Genomic DNA, 18376 nt, shown 5'->3' with positions numbered 1-18376 from the left:
TCCAGTTCTTAAACCTCTCAGCTTCTCTGCAAATAAGCACTTGAATAGCTTGAAAGAAAAAAATAATTAAACCAATAAAACCCCATCATAATTTTATAGCAAGCGGAACTCCATTAATGTGACAAGAATAAGTGAGATTCCGCAGCTTCTTTTTGTAAGGTTGTCCTTCGAAACTGGACTCTGGGGCAGGAAAACAGAAAGGGCACATGAATTTGCCAGGAATACTACTGCATTATAGAGCTGTATTTCCTGGGTAACTGGCTTGGTCTCCCTGGAAGTTGAGATGGGGAAATACAAGTTTAAAAGAGCTCTGATAGGTTGAGCAACGGGGTGACTGCACACGTGCATGCGGGGACATCATCTCCCCGCCCCCCCCCCCCCATGTGCATGATATGCCATCTCATGATTGATCCTACGTCACCTAAATCCATGAGTTACCCTAAGGCTAATGGCACGGCACTCCATAAAAGAAAAAATGTTGAGACGGGTCATGTTCAGAATTAATGGCCAGCCATCTCGCCCTGAATCAAGCAGCTCCCAGGGCTATTCAGCATGATATGATCTCTATCTAAGCAGGATAAAGGAGATTATCTGTAACAGTTCACTAGAGATCAAGTCAGATCAAGTCCGTTCCCAGACAAGATCTGGCTCACTCACTTTACTGAGGACTTAGATCAAGGTTCACAGTGGCAGGGCTAGGAGCCCAACAAGACAACAGTAGGTAATAGAAGGAAATGCAGCAAGGCACAATATTTCAGATGGAGAAAAACAGCAAATGTGTTGCTTGAAGATAAAAACCCAAAGTGAGAATTATCCCTGCTTGACAAATCCCTCCAAAGAACATGCTGGGAGCAGTGTAAAGTGCAAACAGTAGGATTTACGTGGCTTTCACTGCACAAACCTTGCACCCACTGTCATGAGACTGACATGCCTTTGTTGAGGCAGTTCCAGTTGTACAGAAGTGCAGCCACATGGTGGCAGCTGAGTTAAAGACCCTAGAAGTCCCAGCATTGAAAATCGGGGGGGTTCTTGTGATTTATGGGCAGTGCAATAAAAAAGGGAACTGAAGTAATAGCCACAAATGACCACTATTCACTCCCCTCCACTACACAGAAACACTATCAAGGAGCATCTCAGTAAGAGGTTTACGAGTAGGAGTCATTTGAACCATCGATAAGGAAAATTCCACAGCTTCTCACAGAAAGAGGATTATTTTACAGCAGGGAACAAGGACAGCTGGAGATTTGACCATATAAGCTAATGGGACAGTCAGGAAGCGGTGGTGGTGGGAAGATGCTACGATGATGGCTGTGATGGTTTTATAGGCAGCATTAAATTCCTAAAGTGAGTAATTATGGGTGATGAAGAGAAAGCAAGAGGAAGGATTTCAAAACAGTTTCTATCAAAACGTGCTGACTCAAATAATAAGGCCAAAGGAGCGGCTCTGGTATGAGGCATGGCTCAGTGGTATGTACAGTCACTGTCTATATGCCTTCCGGTACATGCTGTTTCACCCTGCAAACAGTCAGGTTCCCACTCCTTTCCCGTTCAGTGACAAAAAAGCATCAAACACTGCCTATCACTGCAATGAGAACTAAAGCTGTATTTCCTGATTTGCAAAGCAACAAAGGCTCAAAACAAATAAATGTGAACATCTTAGGAAACTCAGGAGGGGACACTATTATTTATCCAGTTCCCCCTAAAATGTTCCCTTTTATACCAATGAGAGGAGAAGATCGAATTCCTTTAGGTGGTTTGCTGTTGGCAATGGATGACCCACTACGTCCTTTCATAATGAGAAAGGTAGAATGAGCTTAGACATGGTTTACTTTAAAACTATTCATTATATTTTATGGGAATGCCAGTGAAAAGCCTTTTCTTGCTTTGACTTTCAGTACTATTTTCAGATAAGCGCAGGGTGAGTGTTGACTCTCAAGTCTTTGCCAATCATCTTCATATCCAGAGGGGTTAGTCAACCCAAAAATGGAAAAAGAGGTGGAGGAAACTGCTCTGCAGACTTGAAGGACAAGGAAATGGGTTAGCTGACTGGGACTACAGCATTTTGGGCAGTGAATGGGCTCTGTGATGTGGGTTCAGAATTTCATGCGAGGGAGAGGAAATTACACTGCAGGCTCCAAATGGTGAAAGGGGTCTACTGAGAGTCTGCCCTAAAGGCTTGGATTACGGACATTTAATATCAGATATTTCTAGACTTTGAAAGATCAGTCAGAGCTAGAGCCGAGGAACCAGGAGTCAAGACATTGACTATTGATGCAGACCTGCTGGGAAAGCAGGTGAAGAGCCAGCACTCTCTCCACTATGATACTGGTTTTCAAATCTTTCCACCCTCTTCTTTAATGTAACAAAACTCTGTTTTCTTAACCTGGAATATGAGAGCACCAAAAATTCAAAAGGGGATAATTCCTTTAAGGGGCATGTAGGGTGATGCCAAAAAGTTCTGTCCTGTGAATATTCACAGGTGCTCTTGCAACAAAACCATGTTTTCAACATTAGTGAAAAGTGCATGAAAGAACATTCAGAGTCCTAGCCATGATGAAGATTCTGATTTGCTAACAGAATGACAAGCAGATCAGCTATGTGAGATCACATCACTTAGCAGCAGGGGATTTAGTAAGGTGAGGGGTGGATGGACCTATGACTAAGGCCTCATCTACATACAAACGTTGCACTGGTTGAACTAATGGTATGATTTTAAACCAAATTACTTAAACCACTGGAAAGCATAGTGTACATCAGGAGTTCTCAAACTGGGGGTTGGGACCCATCAGGGGGTCATGAGCTGTCAGCCTCCACCTCCAAACCCCACTTTGCCTCCAGCATTTATAATGGTGTTAAATATATTAAAAAGTGTTTTTAATTTATAAGGGGGGGGGGACGCGCACTCAGAGGCTTGCTATGTGAAAGGGGTCACCAGTACAGAAGTTTGAGAACCACTGGTGTAGATACTCCTATTTTGATTTAAGAATGGCTTATTTCAGTTTAGCTTCCATAGATTCTTGAGATAAATCAAAATAAACCTGATTTAAATTGAAGTAAGAGCGTTCACACAGCCTGTTCTACCAGTTTACCTAAATTGGTTTAAAAAAAATCATACTTTTAGTCAAACTGTTGCAACTTTCTCATGTAGACAATGTGTAGGACTTGTCTCCTGGCAATTAGAATTCACAAAAGCCACTGCCTGAAAAATTATCAATAGTAAGAGAGAAAAGTCAAGTCCAGGAGCTGCCCTGCTGCCCAGAGCCTGTTTGAAGGAAGGAAGCTCTCTGTAAACAAGAATTTACAAGATACAGATGAGGTACACTATGATGCAAAATAACTAGGACAGACCAAGAAAGCCAACTAAAGAAAACATTCTTCTGAAAAAAGCCATTATCAGTACTTCAGAGCCAATGAACAACAAAAGTGAGGCAAAATAAACAAAAATCACCAATCAGAAATCACCCATATGCCTATCTTGTCCCACAGTTACTGCATGGAAGTGACCAGTAGGACCACATACGGAGACTTTCCATAAGAAGTCACTAATTTAGAGACAGACAGCAAATCCTGAGATAGCTAGCTGATGCTGACCAGCTCTGGGCCTTGATCAGTGTTCTCAGTTTTAGTATTAAGAAATTCAGGCTTTCAGTTTGTATGGGAAAAAAACCAGCAACAAAAGACAAGTGCTCCCCCATTCACTACCTCAAGAAAAAATCATAGCCACTCATGTCCAAAAGCCCTCTTCTGTGTTGACCGGATTCAGCAAGTCTCTGCTTAGATGTATCCAAAAGCCTCAATACCAACAAGAGGAAGTTAGCTGGGAGGCAGATACCAAAATAGAAAGGCAGTGAGAGGATGAATGCAGACACGATTCAGTAAGCATAGACTGGAAGAACCAAGATAGCATGTAATTTATAAAGTTTTCCTTTCTTTCTTTCTTTGTAAAAGGTGCACCAAAATTTCCTGTTCCCTTGTCCTTCTTTCACAATTCTTTCCATTCTAATGACTTCTTGGACAGACTGGGCTTGGTCACTGGGTGTGCTGCTCTGTTCGGGCTAGCAGCTGAGGTCATGACGACTCCTCAAGTGCGTTGACGACTTGCTCCAGAATGTCAGGGCAGTGATCTGCTATCTGCTGTAGGATGGCATTGGCAAACTCCTGCAGCTCAGCACTGTCCCTCTCACCCTTTTCTAATTCACCATGAAGCTGCAAGAAAAAAATAAAAATCACATTTTAGACCATCAATTATTATTATTTGTATTTTGATAGCGCCTAAGGACCCCTTCATAGTTGGCATTATAAGGAAATTGTATAAATGCAGTCCTTGCCTCAGAGACCTCACAATCTGGGTTTGAACATCAGCTTTAGAGAGGAAGCCAGCAGCAGTGTAACATTCTGGGAACTACTAGCATTGATATTTTTCTCTGGTTTCATCTCCACAGGCTTGTTAGAGCCCTGAGGAGCCTGAGCTTTCCACACCCTGCTTTATGCTTTTTACCCTAGATGACTAGCATTGTGATGCACCCATCTTGTCTACAGGGAAACAGACTAGAATAGATATTGGGCAATATCTCCCTGTATCCCCTTGTGTGGATACACTATTTCAGAATAAAAGTCACTTCAGAATAAGTACTATGATTTGTGAGCGCAGTAATTATTCTGGAATAAAGTGATTTTTGTTCTGGAATAGTGTCCACACAGGGAGCTATCAGGGAACAGCTTATTCTACAACAGCTATTACAGTAAATTTCCCCATGTAGATAAGCCCTTAGGTCAATATGAGAGCCAGTTAACCCATCCTCTGCTAGCCAGAAGAGTCCCTGTTGAGGTAGGAACCACATCTGTGGTATTAGTTGTGAATGTTTAGAGCTGTCACTAGGGGGCACAGAGCAAGGAGGTAAGAGTCTGTGAGAATAGAAAAGAGTCGTGCACTAGGGTGACCAGATCTCCCGATTTTATAGGGACAGTCCCGATTTTGGGGTCTTTTTCTTATATAGGCTTCTATCATCCCCCATCCCCGTCCTGATTTTTCACACTTGCTGTCTGGTCACCCTATCGTGCACTGACCCCAACCATAAGGTCTCTGTAATTTCTAAAGTCTCCACCTTGGGAGCTGAAGCACGCAGCCTTCTACTGTATTTCTGGCTCCTGCAGGCATGGATTGTGACAGCAAGAATGGAATCAAGCAAAGAAAGTAAGTTACAAAGCCATTTTTAATCCCTTTGCTTAAAAGATTTATAACATGGCCATTGTAATTTACATTTTTCTGAAATTTGTCACAGTGCATGCTTCCAGCCCAGAAATGTTTTGGTTTGTTGAATATGTGTAGGAAAAATGTGCTTCTCTTTATTACATATTTCATTAAAAAAACTGAGAATATCAAAGAGGCATTGTTAAAGTACCCAAATATTAGAAAAAGCTAAAATTACAATTGCTTGCATAACCCTAACTCTGTCCCTTTGAGTGGACTTTAAATTACACGATATCATGCTATTACTTGTGCAGAACAAGTGTACATTGCATAGAAAGGATGAGGAAAAAACTCCTTAAAACAGAAATTAACAGGAATGCTGCACACAGTACAGCCACTGTCAACCAAAATTTTATTTTATCTATGGAAATTAAATACTTACTTTGTTCAAAGAATACATTTCCTGTCTTATTCACTGTGCCTTGAGGACCAAACTTTCTCAGTTACACCACTGTATATTTCCAGTTCAATTACTCTGCATTCACACTATTATAACTGCAATCAGAATTTGGCTAGATGGAATAATGGATTCACAAACCCTTGCCTCATTCATTGCAGAGTCTCCAAATTATGCTTTTGAAATAAGTGCTGTCATTTCATGATATGTGTTTAACAGGTTTCTATAGATAGACTCACAATTAGTTGTGTGTGTAATGACACTTGTGGAAGTAATCGAATCTTAATGAAGAAGGGAAAATGACTGCCTTCACAATGTGAATTATCTAACCAGGAATTGGTAAAGTATGTTCTTATCTGTGACCTGATTATGGTCATAAAGAAGGCAACCACTATATGATTAAGTGTAAGACTTTCACATTTTTGTTTTGTTGTTAGGACTAACATTTGTTATGGGTGGATAAGGTCCCCTCAGCATTTCTGATGTTTCTCAGAACATTGCTCTGAAGGCAAAGTTAGTGTTCTTTGGGGTGGCTGTTACTATGTTTCTATACTTTCAAAACTTAGGATTTCTGACACTGAATTTCCTGTTTCTAATACTATTAAACAAATATTACTACAACATTTTTGTAAGGTTTCTGATTATGTAATATACTTTTGAGAGGGGCTTATGCCAAAAATCACAAATGCAAAAGCAACCTGATCATGACTCTCAAAATGACAAGAGCTGGGTAAGTGCGGTGGAGGAGACAGAGGGGAATGCTCTGGGCTCTGTAACTGCTCTCAAAGGAGAAAGGAAGGAGGAAGGGAATTTAGAACGAAATCAGCATGGCTTAGAAACATTTTGGATATGTGATTAACTTGGCCTCAGTAGCTGGATGATAGCCTGGCAGCTCTAATGGAATGGAAAAGGCTAGGAAACGTCTAGTACTCAAGCAGGGATGGAAGAACCAGCAGAGTCACCTAGAAGCAGTGCTAAACTGCAAGGCAAGAGACTTGGCTTCAGAAGTGGCTTTAAGTCTCATGTTGCTCAGGTCAGTGAAACTCTAGCAGCTCAACTAGATTCTGAAGATACTACAGTAAAGCACCTACTACTGTCAAATTCATAGAATAGCACTGATACTGACTTTGGTGGCATGGCTTCACTCCCCCCCATCCCCAATATGCCGAAGTAAAGTCTTCAGGGTGACAGTAATCAGAAGTGTTTATATGCATGGAGGTGGGGGAGAGGGAGGGCAAGAGAAATTTAAAGAGAACAGAAGGGAAAACGACTTACATAATTCTGCTTCTTTGAAGAAACACCACCCTTGCAGGATTCCCATTCATGGATTTTGGCTCTTTAGTGCAAGACCAGCAGAACTCCCCTAGCTAAGATTTTTTTGAAAGCAGTATTATCAAGGGAATGGATGAGCCAGGATCCCTACTGCTTGTCTTGCACCACCACTTTTAAATGCTGCCCTCTGGCCATTTCAGTCAGATGCTCCAACTGAGTGTGGGGTAAAGCTTCCAGGAAGAATGAAATAATTCAAGGTGATCAATAGAAAATAAAAAACACCTCAAAAGAGGTAACCTCCAATCTGTGAGGGGAGGTAGATGGACAAGTGAGAATTCTGCACAATGATATCTTCAGAGAAGCAGAATTACAAATTAAATCATTTCCTCGTTGCTAAACGTGCTATTTGTGTCAGAAGTCTCATTCCTGGAGAATAATCTCTTCAAAGAAAGATAAAAGTAGAGCTCCAGTGAGCAACAATAATTAATGCCAATGCCAACAGTGTGAACAGGGATGGTTTATCTATATGTATACACAAATTCGTGTCTTAAGATTACTAAGATTTCTTGCAAACTCAACATAAAAAATGTACAACCTGTAGAAATAGCTCACAGCTGAAAGAAAATCCAACTGAAAATACAGGACTCCATGAAGTAAAGCAAATCATTCTGTGGGTAGGAGATGTTTGGCCTTCTCTACCTTGGAAACTAGTTTTGGAGCATGAAGAGTCTAGAACAAGATTCCTCCTTTCCAACATTGAATACATGCAATAATGCTTTGTAAATTAGCATGGGCAGAGAAGTCTGTATAACTCTTTTGCAGATGTCTCTGATGGAAACATTTCTGAAAAAGTTGTGGTGGCACAACCTTGCCTTGAATTGAGTGAGCATTGAAAAGGCTAGTTTCAGGGCAGTCAGATTTAACAATGTGAAATGTAATCAGACCGTCCACTTAGACACTGTCCTCTTAGTAATATGACTGTCCAATGAATTGTTGTCAAAAGCAGCAAAGTTGAATGGACTGTCTATGAGTTATAGTCTGTGTCAAACAGAACCCCAAGGACCTTTTATCATCAAGCGTATAGTGAAAGTTGCCCATCTTTGTGAAGCCAGAGTGTAGAAAAGTGTTGGTAAAACAATAGGCCCATTAAGATGGAACTTCATCATTATCTTGGAGAAGAATATCATATGAGTCCATAGCACCACTTCATCCTTTGAAAAAATCTGATATAAGGTGTGGCAAGACACCTCCTCTATCTCGCTGGACTTAGTGCTTCCCCCTCTGGTAGTGGTGGGGCCTGGGGTAAATCAACCCCACTCTGGACAGTGTCTGTCTTCCCCCTCTGTATTTTCTTATCAGTATTTTCAAAGTAGGCCTCAGGGCAGGCCCAAGAAGTGCTCCTCTAGCAAACAAAAAGAAACCATTTTACAAACACAAAACAAAGGGGGATACCTTTCCCTGCTCCCTTGCTGGGGTGATGTTGTCCTATTGCTGGCCCCGGGGTGTCAGTCCTTCCTCTAAACAGGCACTCAGCTTCAGTTGTCTCCCCCCTGTAGGAAGGAGAGCAGCCTCTCTCCCTGGAGCAGCGTGTCTCTTTCTCCACCTCTTTCACTAGAGGAGGGGTTTTTAAAGGTCTCAGGAAGCCCTTAATTGGATTCGGGTGTTCCTAATTGACCCAAGGTAACCCTTCTCAGTTTATAGGAAAAAGGGCCTTTATCATTCTAGAGCTAATATACCTGCCTTCCACCACTCTCTTCCAGTTGTCCCGCCTGACTTTGTCACAAAGGCAAATCACGCACCCGAGGTTCTCTTACCCTGTGAGCTCATGCCACTGTCATCAGGAAAATTACTTCTATGAAAGACAACTCACTTCCTCTGGGTTTGAGTTCAAAAGGAGCTTTCATCCACTATGTAAGGACCACACTGATATCCCACAACAGAAGAAGTTTTTTAATGGAAGGTGGGCTTTAAAAGCCCCACAGGAACCTGCTAATAAGGGGATATAAAGACAGTGGTCTACCTTAGGCTATGATAGACCAAAATAGCTATCAAATGTATCTGGATTGAGTTAGTTTTTAAGATAGATGCAGACAGATGAATAAGGTATTCCAGCAGTTTCTGAGTTGTTCAAATAAAGGGGTCTGACTTGAGCCTGATTTCATCACACTGCAGGCAGGAACCAAGGTAGCAGGGAGAGAGCTTCCAAGATGGAATGGAACAAAATTATCTTGTTCTGCAGGTGATCTGAGTGTGAAGCTCTCCTGGTGTTATCTGGACTGGTAATCTGCTAGGTCACTCCAATCCTTGACTCTGGGAGTCAGCCTTACCCTGCTCTGCTGTGAGAACCCCAACTCCTGGGCTGTTCACGAACAGCCTCTGGCATGTAAGCTGCTTGGATTGTGCAATATCCAGTATCTCCAGTCCCAGACACAGCCCTAGGAACCTTAGTCTTGCAGCGTCCAGTTATGCCATATCTAGGAGGGTTCCTATGTACAAATAATTGTCAGCTGGGGACAAGCTGGGACTTTGAATAGCTTATGAACATTGGTGATCCAAGCATGCAGTAGTGACCTGGATTGATTTTATAATACCCCTTGAGTTATGTCCTTGAATAGCCAATCATCCATATAGGGGCATGTGTGCATTCCTAGCCTGTCCACATAGGCCACAACTGCTGCCAAGCATTTCATAGCAACACATTGTGCAAAAGGTAAGGCACAAATCTGATATATTTAAATAAAATATATATCTCATGCAAAGCGAGAGTGTAAGTAGTAGGGCTGTCGATTAATAGCAGTTAACTCACTCGATTAACTAAAAAAGAATTAATCGCGATTAATCGCACTGTTAAACAATAGAATACCAATTGAAATGTATTAAATATTTTGGATATTTTTCTACATTTTCATATATATTGTATTCTGTGCTGTAATTGAAATCAAAGTGTATATTATTTTTTATTACAAATATTTACATTGTAAAAATGATAAACAAAAGAAATTTTTCAATTCACCTCATACAAATACTGTAGTGCAATCTCTTTGTTGTGAATGTGCAACTTACAAATGTAGATTTTTTTGTTTGTTACATAACTGAAATCAAAAACAAAACTGCGAAACTTCAGAGCTACAAGTCCACTCAGTCCTAGTTCTTGTTCAGCCAACGCTAAGACAAACAAGTTCGTTTACATTTAAAAGAGATGATGCTACCCTCTTCTTACTTACAATGTCACCAGAAAGTGAGAACAGGCATTTGCATGGCACTTTTGTAGCTGGAATTGCAAGGTATTTATGTGCCAGATATGCTAAACATTCGTATGTTCCTTCATGCTTTGGCCACCATCCAGAGGAAATGCTTCCATGCTGATGACACTTGTTAAAAAAATAATGCGTTAATTAAATTTGTGACTGAACTCCTTGGGGGAGAATTGTATGTCCCCTGCATTCTGCCATATATTTCATGTTATAGCAGTCTCGGATGATGACCCAGCACATGTTCATTTTAAGAACACTTTCATTGCAGATTTCACAAAACACGAAGAAGGTATCAGTGTGAGATTTCTGAGGATAGCTACAGCACTCGACCCAAAGTTTAAGCATCTGAAGTGCCTTCCACAATCTGAGAGGGATGAGGTGTGGAGCATGCTTTCAGAAGTCTTAAAAGAGCAACACTCCAATGCGGAAACTACAGAACCCGAACCACTAAGAAAGAAAATCAACCTTCTGCTGGTGGCTTCTGACTCAGATAATGAAAATGAACATGCATCGGTCCGCTCTGCTTTGGATTGTTATCGAGCAGAACCCGTCATCAGCATGGACGCATGTCCCCTGGAATGATGGTTGAAGTAGAAAGGGACATATGAATATTTAGTGCATTTTGTCTGAGTGATTGGCTGAACAAGGAGGACAACTGAGTGGGACTTGCAGACTCTAAAATTTTACATTGTTTTATTTTTGAATGCAGTTTTTTTGTACATAATTCCACATTTGTAAGTTCAACTTTCATGATAAAGAGATTGCACTACAGTACTTGTATTAGGTGAATTGAAAAAAATACCATTTCTTTTGTTTTTTTACAGTGCAAATACTTGTAATCAAAAATAAATATAAAGTGAGCACTGTACACTTTGTATTCTGTGTTGTAATTGAAATCAATGTATTTGAAAATATAGAAAACACCCAAAATATTTAAATAAATGGTATTCTATTATTCTTTAACAGTGCAATTAATCATGATTAATTTTTTTTAATCACTTGACAGCCCTAGTAAGTAGTATCCATAAGGTCCAGAACATGTTACAAATTGCCAGTCTCTAAGAGAAGCGCACTCACTGTTTCTTTCAAATATATTCTTTCAAATGGACTGGTAAATCTCTCTTTCAAATGCAGTATCAAAAGTCTGGCTGGTCTTTCTTCTGGTCACTGCAGCCTCCATCACTAAGCTCTACCGAAAAAGGTGAGAAGACGACACACTTGTGAATGTTCTTGGGGAGGATGTATTTTCTCGAAAGCCTTTGAGACTGGGGCAGCTGTGTGAGGCATTGCTCCACTTTCTTCCAAAAAAGAGACTAAAGGCATGGCAATTCTACTGGCGGAAGGAGGGAGTTCCTCACCCACATACCTCTCGACTGAGGTCACGTAGACTCCTGGAGAAGTTTTCATTCAAAACTATCTTACAAACACTATCTCAGACAATGTTTGTAAGAACTGGGGTAAGGTCAGATACTCTTCTGTGCAGTCACTGTCTTGGTGCTCCTCCATAGGATGACAGTAAAGAATTTGGCATTAGAAGGATCCTCCTTGTTATTTGAATCCTTTATCCTCAACCTGCCCACACTCAAGCAGCTGGAATGGTCTAGCCAATGTGAGGCTCTGGGAGGGAACAATAGCAGTTGTGCTGAAGCCTTTGCCACAAGAGGCACTAACATTAGCTTCACATATTGGCTTCCTGCATTGGCTTCACATATCTTAGGGTGCAAGAGTCAGTTTTCGTGTAAAAAGAGCTCCCACTATGCCAAAAATTCCTATAACCATTGATGCAGGGCCAGATGAATGACTCAGATCTGATGTTGTGTGCTACCTTGCAGAGAATCAGAAGGGATTGGGTCACACCAACAAACATATACTGATGCCTAGAGTTGCCGTCCCCCTCTCTGGTTTATGCACCCAAATGCAGGAAGGAGAAAATCTAGAGGCTCAATACAGAGCCTCCCGAAGTTGGGGACTTTGGTAGAGGTACACCGGATAGCTGCTTGCCACTTCTTCGTGCCTCCTACCTTGATCACATGCATGGAGGCTTCAGTGAACCAGAGCCCACTGCCACCAGCGTCAAGTGCAAAGGCCCCAGATATGTCGAGGAGCCATTGCTTGGTGAAGTCTTGAGTCTTGCTGGTGCCATATACTTTGATAGTGAAACTATCCTGCTCAGCTTATCTGGGGGAACAGGCAGGTGAGAGCTGATTTGGGTGCAATGGCACAGAGTCCTGGCACTCAGTGGTCTTCAACAATTCAGGATTTAGCTTTGGAGGTTGAGCCTTTGAAGCGTTCCTTGCTGGTCTTGTGGCAGATCTAATGGACTCTTCCTGAGGTGCCTCAAGGAATGTTGGAGATGTATCCCACCTTTCTTCAGCACTTGGGTGACATCTGCAAATGTATCTGATACCTTTATAGATCTTAACAGATTCCACGATAATCAACATTCTTTCACCCTACCTCACAAAACAAGGTTTGAAGCTGCTGAGTGGTCTTTTTTCCTTGAATTCTACACCTTTTGGCAAATGGCTGACAGTGGTGTGGTGGGTCAGGGTACCGCCCCTTGCCCCTATTCTTGGGCGTTGTGGGCTCCGCTAGTGCCCCGGTGGGAGAGAGACAGGAGTGGGGAAGGGACCCAGGTCCGCTCTCCTACTCTGGGTCTCAGCCCATTCAGCTTTGGGGGCTGCTTACCCTCTCTCCCCTTGGGTAGGGTTTCCCTCAGTCCTCTATGCCGTGGGAGTCCCTCTGCTCTGCTTGAGCAGGGTTTCCCTTCCCCTGGTCCTCTGGCTAACAGCAGTACTCCTCCAAACTCTAGTCAGCTCTCCTTCCCTCTCCCTGTCTGACTGAAGCTGAGGTTTTTTTATTAGGTCTCGGGCAGGGCCTTAATTGACTCCAGGTGCTCCAATTACCCTGTAGTAACCTTTCCCTAGTCCACAGGGAATAAGGCCTTGATCATCCTAGGGCTTATATACCTCCCATCAACCACTCTCCTGCTGCTCTCTGGCCCTGCTGTATCACAACCTGAATAAAAGAAAAAGGCCCAGGTGAATTAGCTCCAGACCAACAGACACAGGAAGCACCAAAACTGAACTGTAAGGTGCTGAGGCATGAAATGAACTTTGGTGCCAGAGCATCTAAATTGTGGTTTTGGTGTACTGAGAACAATGCTGTAGCAGGACCAACATGCTTACCAAAAGAAAAAACATGAACACAAAAATGCTGAAAAAAGTACTGTGCACTTGAGTGCCTGAGTGTTGGGGTGGGTTCTGTAGTTCAAGAAAAACAGGCACTGACCAAAAATATGCAGAACCATTACAGAATTGTGTTAAAGTACCCAAGATGGAAGCCTAAAAAATTCAACAGCTATACTGGACCTTACTGAAAGACAAGGTTACAACAAGAAAAAGGATCCCTGATGAGGCATCCTTCCCATAGTCAGCACTTCTACATCATTCCTTTTAGTGACGACCAGAGTAGCTGAGCTTTCATTCAGCCAGACTCCTTAATAAGCAAGGAATGTCCAGTCCTCCATGCTATAAACCAGATAAATCTAGAGGTTTAGCAATCTCAAACTTTGGGGAAACATTCTCTGAAATGTCTGTTATATCTTGATCACATTTTGCCCCTGGGTCCCAGCTCCTGTGAACTGAATGCCGAAGGAAATAGTGCTATCTTTGCCCAGCCTTACCTTTCCCTGTAGTGATAAAGAAGCACAAGAACATGTCAATGCTCACTCTTTTTTGTTTTCTTCTTCAGCCTGGGACATGATGAGAATTACACACTTCCCTGATGGAATTGACCAAGGACAAGCTAGGGTAAAAGGCCATGTGTGGGTGTAGGTGATGACAGGTAAAAATAGATATCACAGGAAGCGAATGAATAACAAGGACCTCAGCGAGCAGCTTCACAATGATTTATATTTCATCTCCACATGAAGGAAGGGGAAGTCTCTGTCCGGGTGGGCGTAGAGAAGCAGTGTCCTCAGATAATGCATAACAGATTCAAACTCTCTCCCCTTCTACTCCCTACCTGATTTCAGACCTACTTCCAGGAATGCTCCCCATTTATTCCATTACTGAATAACAAACAAGTCACCAAGAGGTTAGTTTGCACTGTGCCTGTCTCCACCTCTCCTTGAAAGTTGGCAGGCACTTAAGTGAGAGGATACCTTTGCAGTATCTTCCAAGGTATTTCTCAACTGTATGTGTGTTGGGTGGATGTGGCGCTGACATGTGGATAAGTTGACCCTTTCCCACCCCCTCCTGCAATAAGACACCTTTTGTTGTAGAATGTTAAAGTTTGTTTTTATGGGGGAATTTACCCCTTAGACTCTCAGTAAATAAGATGTTACTTCCCTCCCATTACTAATCCTATATAAACACTGAAGGCAGAAAAACAAACAAGAGAGCTGTATTCAAAACAGGAGAGCAGAAGCTGTGGACAAGTAAAATAGAGCGTAGGCAATTAATTACTGCAAAAGGAAAAAGAAAAAAAAATCAACCAAAGGATATTTTAAAGCAGTGGTTCTCAACCTTTCCAGATTACTGTACCCCTTTCAGGAGTCTGATTTGTCTTGCATACCCCAAGTTTCACCTCTCTTTAAAACTATTTGCTTAAAAATACAAAAGTGTCACAGCACACTATTACTGAAATATTGTTTATGTTCTAATTTTGTCTGTATGAAATTTTAGTTTGTACTAACTTGGATAGTGCTTTTTACGTAGCCTGTTGTAAAACTAGGCAAATATCTAGATGAGTTGATGTACCCCCTGTAAGACATCTGCGTACTCCAGGAGTACACGTACCCCTGGTTGAGAACCACTTTTCTAAAGGGATTGAGAGAAACTGGCTTACAGACACAATATTGGCGTCTGGATCTGGACTGTCCCCCAAAGTTTGGGTGTATTTGGATCAGGCCATATTGTATTTGTTGTTGAAGATGTGTTTAGGATCACAGAAGTGAGAGATGAAAAGATCTATTTTTTTGATCCATTTGGGCAATTTTCCCCCAAGAGAAGACATATTAGATGTAAATCAAACCACACTACATCTTATCCAAAAAGTCAAAAGGCACACTTCAACTTCTACATCTCTTCAAAACCAATTAGTATGTGTATATACACAATAGAATCTATGATATATCACATAAAATCCTTTATTTCACAAATGGTATACATTTGAAAAAATTATATAAATGGAATTTATACTACACTTGTGTTCATCACTAAGCTCTGACCATATCAGCGACAGCATTGTTTTCTTAGTAATTAATGTATTTCAGAGGAGAAAAAAGTGAAGAAACAAAGGTTAGCAATAATAAATTGAGTGTTCCTAAATCATATATAGGTTAATTTCCCACTTGACTGGGAAAACTTGCTTAACTACTTATGGATTCTGTATACAGGTAATGAGACCATCCCCAAACTGCAGAAGCAAACATTTCAGAGCCAGAAGATCAAATCTTGCAGTGACTTAAATGGTGGTGTAAGTTACACATAGAGTATAAATGCTGTTGTCATGTGTGTAGAGACTTGCCATTCAGTGGATATGCAAAATGAGCAATTATTATTTATTAGTTGAATTACAGAGGTACTTACAGGACAGGGGCCCATTGTGCTGAGTGCTGTACAAGCATAAAAGACAATCCTACCCCAATGACCTTACATATCAAGAAAGGATGGGAATAAAGCAGCTGCACCCTCTCCTAGTTTTATCTTATATCCTTGTGGCTACCCCCTTCTGACCTCTATTGTGTTGTTTTGCACTCTCGATGATGCAAGACTGGTACCACTTATACTTGTTTTTACTCAATGTGTAACTTGCATCTCCATTTGTCACCAATGAATTTGGCCCACATGCTTCCATGGGAGTCACATCTGCTTACTCTAGGCTGAAACTGAACACTACAACAGAGGAAAAACTACCTGTCTATAAGACCAGTTCAAAAGGCAAGACAAATGTGAAAGGCTCTCTTTGGGGAATACAGTTTCTGATTTTAGGGAAGGAAGGTTGGTTGGGGGTTGCAGGAGAGAAGTGGGAGTGAGAAGTACTGGTTTCTAATGCTACCTGCTATTTATATGACCAAAGGTAAGTTTGTGCCTGATAATACCTGATAAATTACTGAAAACAGAACAGTTGTGAGGAAAGTGCATGTGTGGATAGATGCGAATATGCTTGGAATTGAGGGGAATATATTATTACCAGAATCTTTTTAAATTAGAGATATTTACTGCTAGTATTTTTTAGATGAACTACAGAAACAGAGAACCTTCAGGAATATTTCTAGTGCAGTATAGCACAATCAGTGTTGCTGGCCAGCTTTATGAATGTGATCCCCAAGAGTAGTTAAGGGCCTGCAGTTCCAAGCACCGTTTCACGCTTGCATGGGCAAGACATATCATGGAGAACAAAGAGGGAACTGCTTAGATGAAATAAGGAGATATATGCTTCAGTAACTTTCTCTATGCTGTACAGCTGTCCTGTTCACAATCACAGACTCAGTCCCTTTGCCTCTTCTCACCACTTTTTCCCACTCCTTTAAGAAAAAGAATGGGTCCTTGTATCTTGTTAACTACAAAGTACAGAAGAATTCAGTGGAATAGTTTGATTTCACACAGACCAGTGAGCCCAACCCAAGAAAACAAAGAACCCAGCTGCTCCTATGAGTGGATACCCACAGAACCCTTCCACGTGGTTTGTTATACAAAAGATAATATAAAACGGTTACCTACCTTTCGTAACTGTTTTTCGAGATGTGTTGCTCACGGCCATTCCATTCTAGGTGTATGTGCACCCACATGCAGAGTTGTCAGAGATTTTTGTCTTAGCGGTATCCGTAGGGTTGGCTCCAGCACCCACTTGAGTGCCATGCTCATGCGTCTGTATATTAGGCACCACCAACGCTACGCCCTCTCAGTTCCTTCTTGCAGCAACTCCAACAGAGGGGTAGGAGGGCGGGTAATAGAATAGACATGAGCAACACAGCTCGAAGAACAAGTTACAAAAGGTAGGTAAACCATTTTTTCTTCTTTGAGTGCTTGCTCGATGTCGATTCCATTCTAGGTGACTCACAAGCAGTGTCTTTGGGAGTGGGATCAGAGTTCACAGTCTGGCGGCTTGTAGTACTGCCCTACTGAAGCCAGCATTGTCCCAGGCCTGCTGGGTAAGAGCACAGTGGGACGTGAACGTATGGACGGACGACCAAGTGGCCGCCCTGCAGATGTCATGGATAAGCACTTGGTCCAGAAAGGCTGCCAAAGAGGCCTGCGCCCTGGTTGAGTGGGCGGTTACAATCGCTGGGGGTTGCACCTTTGCCTGATCATAGTAGTAGCAAATGCAGGCGGTGATCCAAGACAAAATTCTTTGCGTGGACAGTTTAATCCTGTTGGCCACCGCGACGAACAATTGCATCGACTTGTGGAAGGGCTTGGCTCCTTTTGAAGTAGAAGGTTAATGCCCTCCTGACACCTAGGGAATGCAGCCTATACTCTTCCTCCGACTTAAGATGCTTTGGAAAAAAGACAGGTAAGAAAATGTCCTGGCTCATATGAAACTGAGAGACCACCTTGGGCAGGAAAGCCGGGTGTGGTCTCAGCTGGACTTTGTCCTTGTATAGGGCAGTTCTGAGGTGAGTGCCCTAATCTCTGAGATTGGGGGGGACAATTGTTACTGTGACCAGGAACGCAACCTTCCAGGACAGGAGAAGGAGAGAGCAGGAAGCCAAAGGCTCGAAGGTGGGGTCCCATGAGCCACAACAGCATCAGATTCAGGTTCCACAGAGGAACAGGGTCTTTGACATGTGGGTAGAGGTGCTCGAGGCCCTTGAGGAACCTGGCCATCATGTCCAGGGCGAAAATTGACCTACCCTTGAGCAGCAGATGGAAGGCCGAGACAGCCACCAAGTTGACCTTGATAGATGAAAGGGACAGGGCTTGGAGTTTGAGATGCAGAATGTAGTCCAGAATTAATTGCAGTGAGGCTCACTCAGGCCGAACGCCTTTATCCGAGGTCCAGCAGGTGAACTGCTTCTTTTTGGCCAGATAGGTCGCTCTAATGGAGGGCTTTCTACTGCTCAATAGGACCTGTTGGATATTGGCCGAGCACTGCTGCTCGTGCTCATTCAACCATGCAGAAGCCAAGCCGTCAGGTGCAGCGCCTTCAGGTTTGGATGCAGAAGGCTGCCGTGAGTTTGGGACAGCAGGTCTG

General features: G+C 42.3%; 1 protein-coding gene across 36 annotated transcripts in view; it reads right to left on the bottom strand.

The window, feature by feature from the left end:
• Positions 1–3926: 3926 nt before the first annotated feature.
• The window catches only part of ERC1 (ELKS/RAB6-interacting/CAST family member 1), a 525728-nt gene continuing 511278 nt past the window's right edge, over positions 3927–18376 (bottom strand). For all 36 annotated transcript variants that reach the window (XR_010598153.1, XR_010598155.1, XR_010598149.1 and 33 more), the window contains one exon: positions 3927–4206. Coding sequence is in view for 30 of the 36 variants with exons in the window: in XM_065582406.1 (XP_065438478.1) it covers positions 4069–4206 (138 nt within the window). In the remaining 6 variants the exon portion in view is untranslated. The remainder of the gene's footprint in view (positions 4207–18376) is intronic.

Source organism: Chrysemys picta, chromosome 1 (assembly GCF_011386835.1).
Source record: "Chrysemys picta bellii isolate R12L10 chromosome 1, ASM1138683v2, whole genome shotgun sequence".
Classification (NCBI taxonomy): domain Eukaryota; kingdom Metazoa; phylum Chordata; order Testudines; family Emydidae; genus Chrysemys; species Chrysemys picta.
Note: the sequence above shows the minus strand (reverse complement) of the source record. Positions and strands in the feature narration are given on the sequence as shown.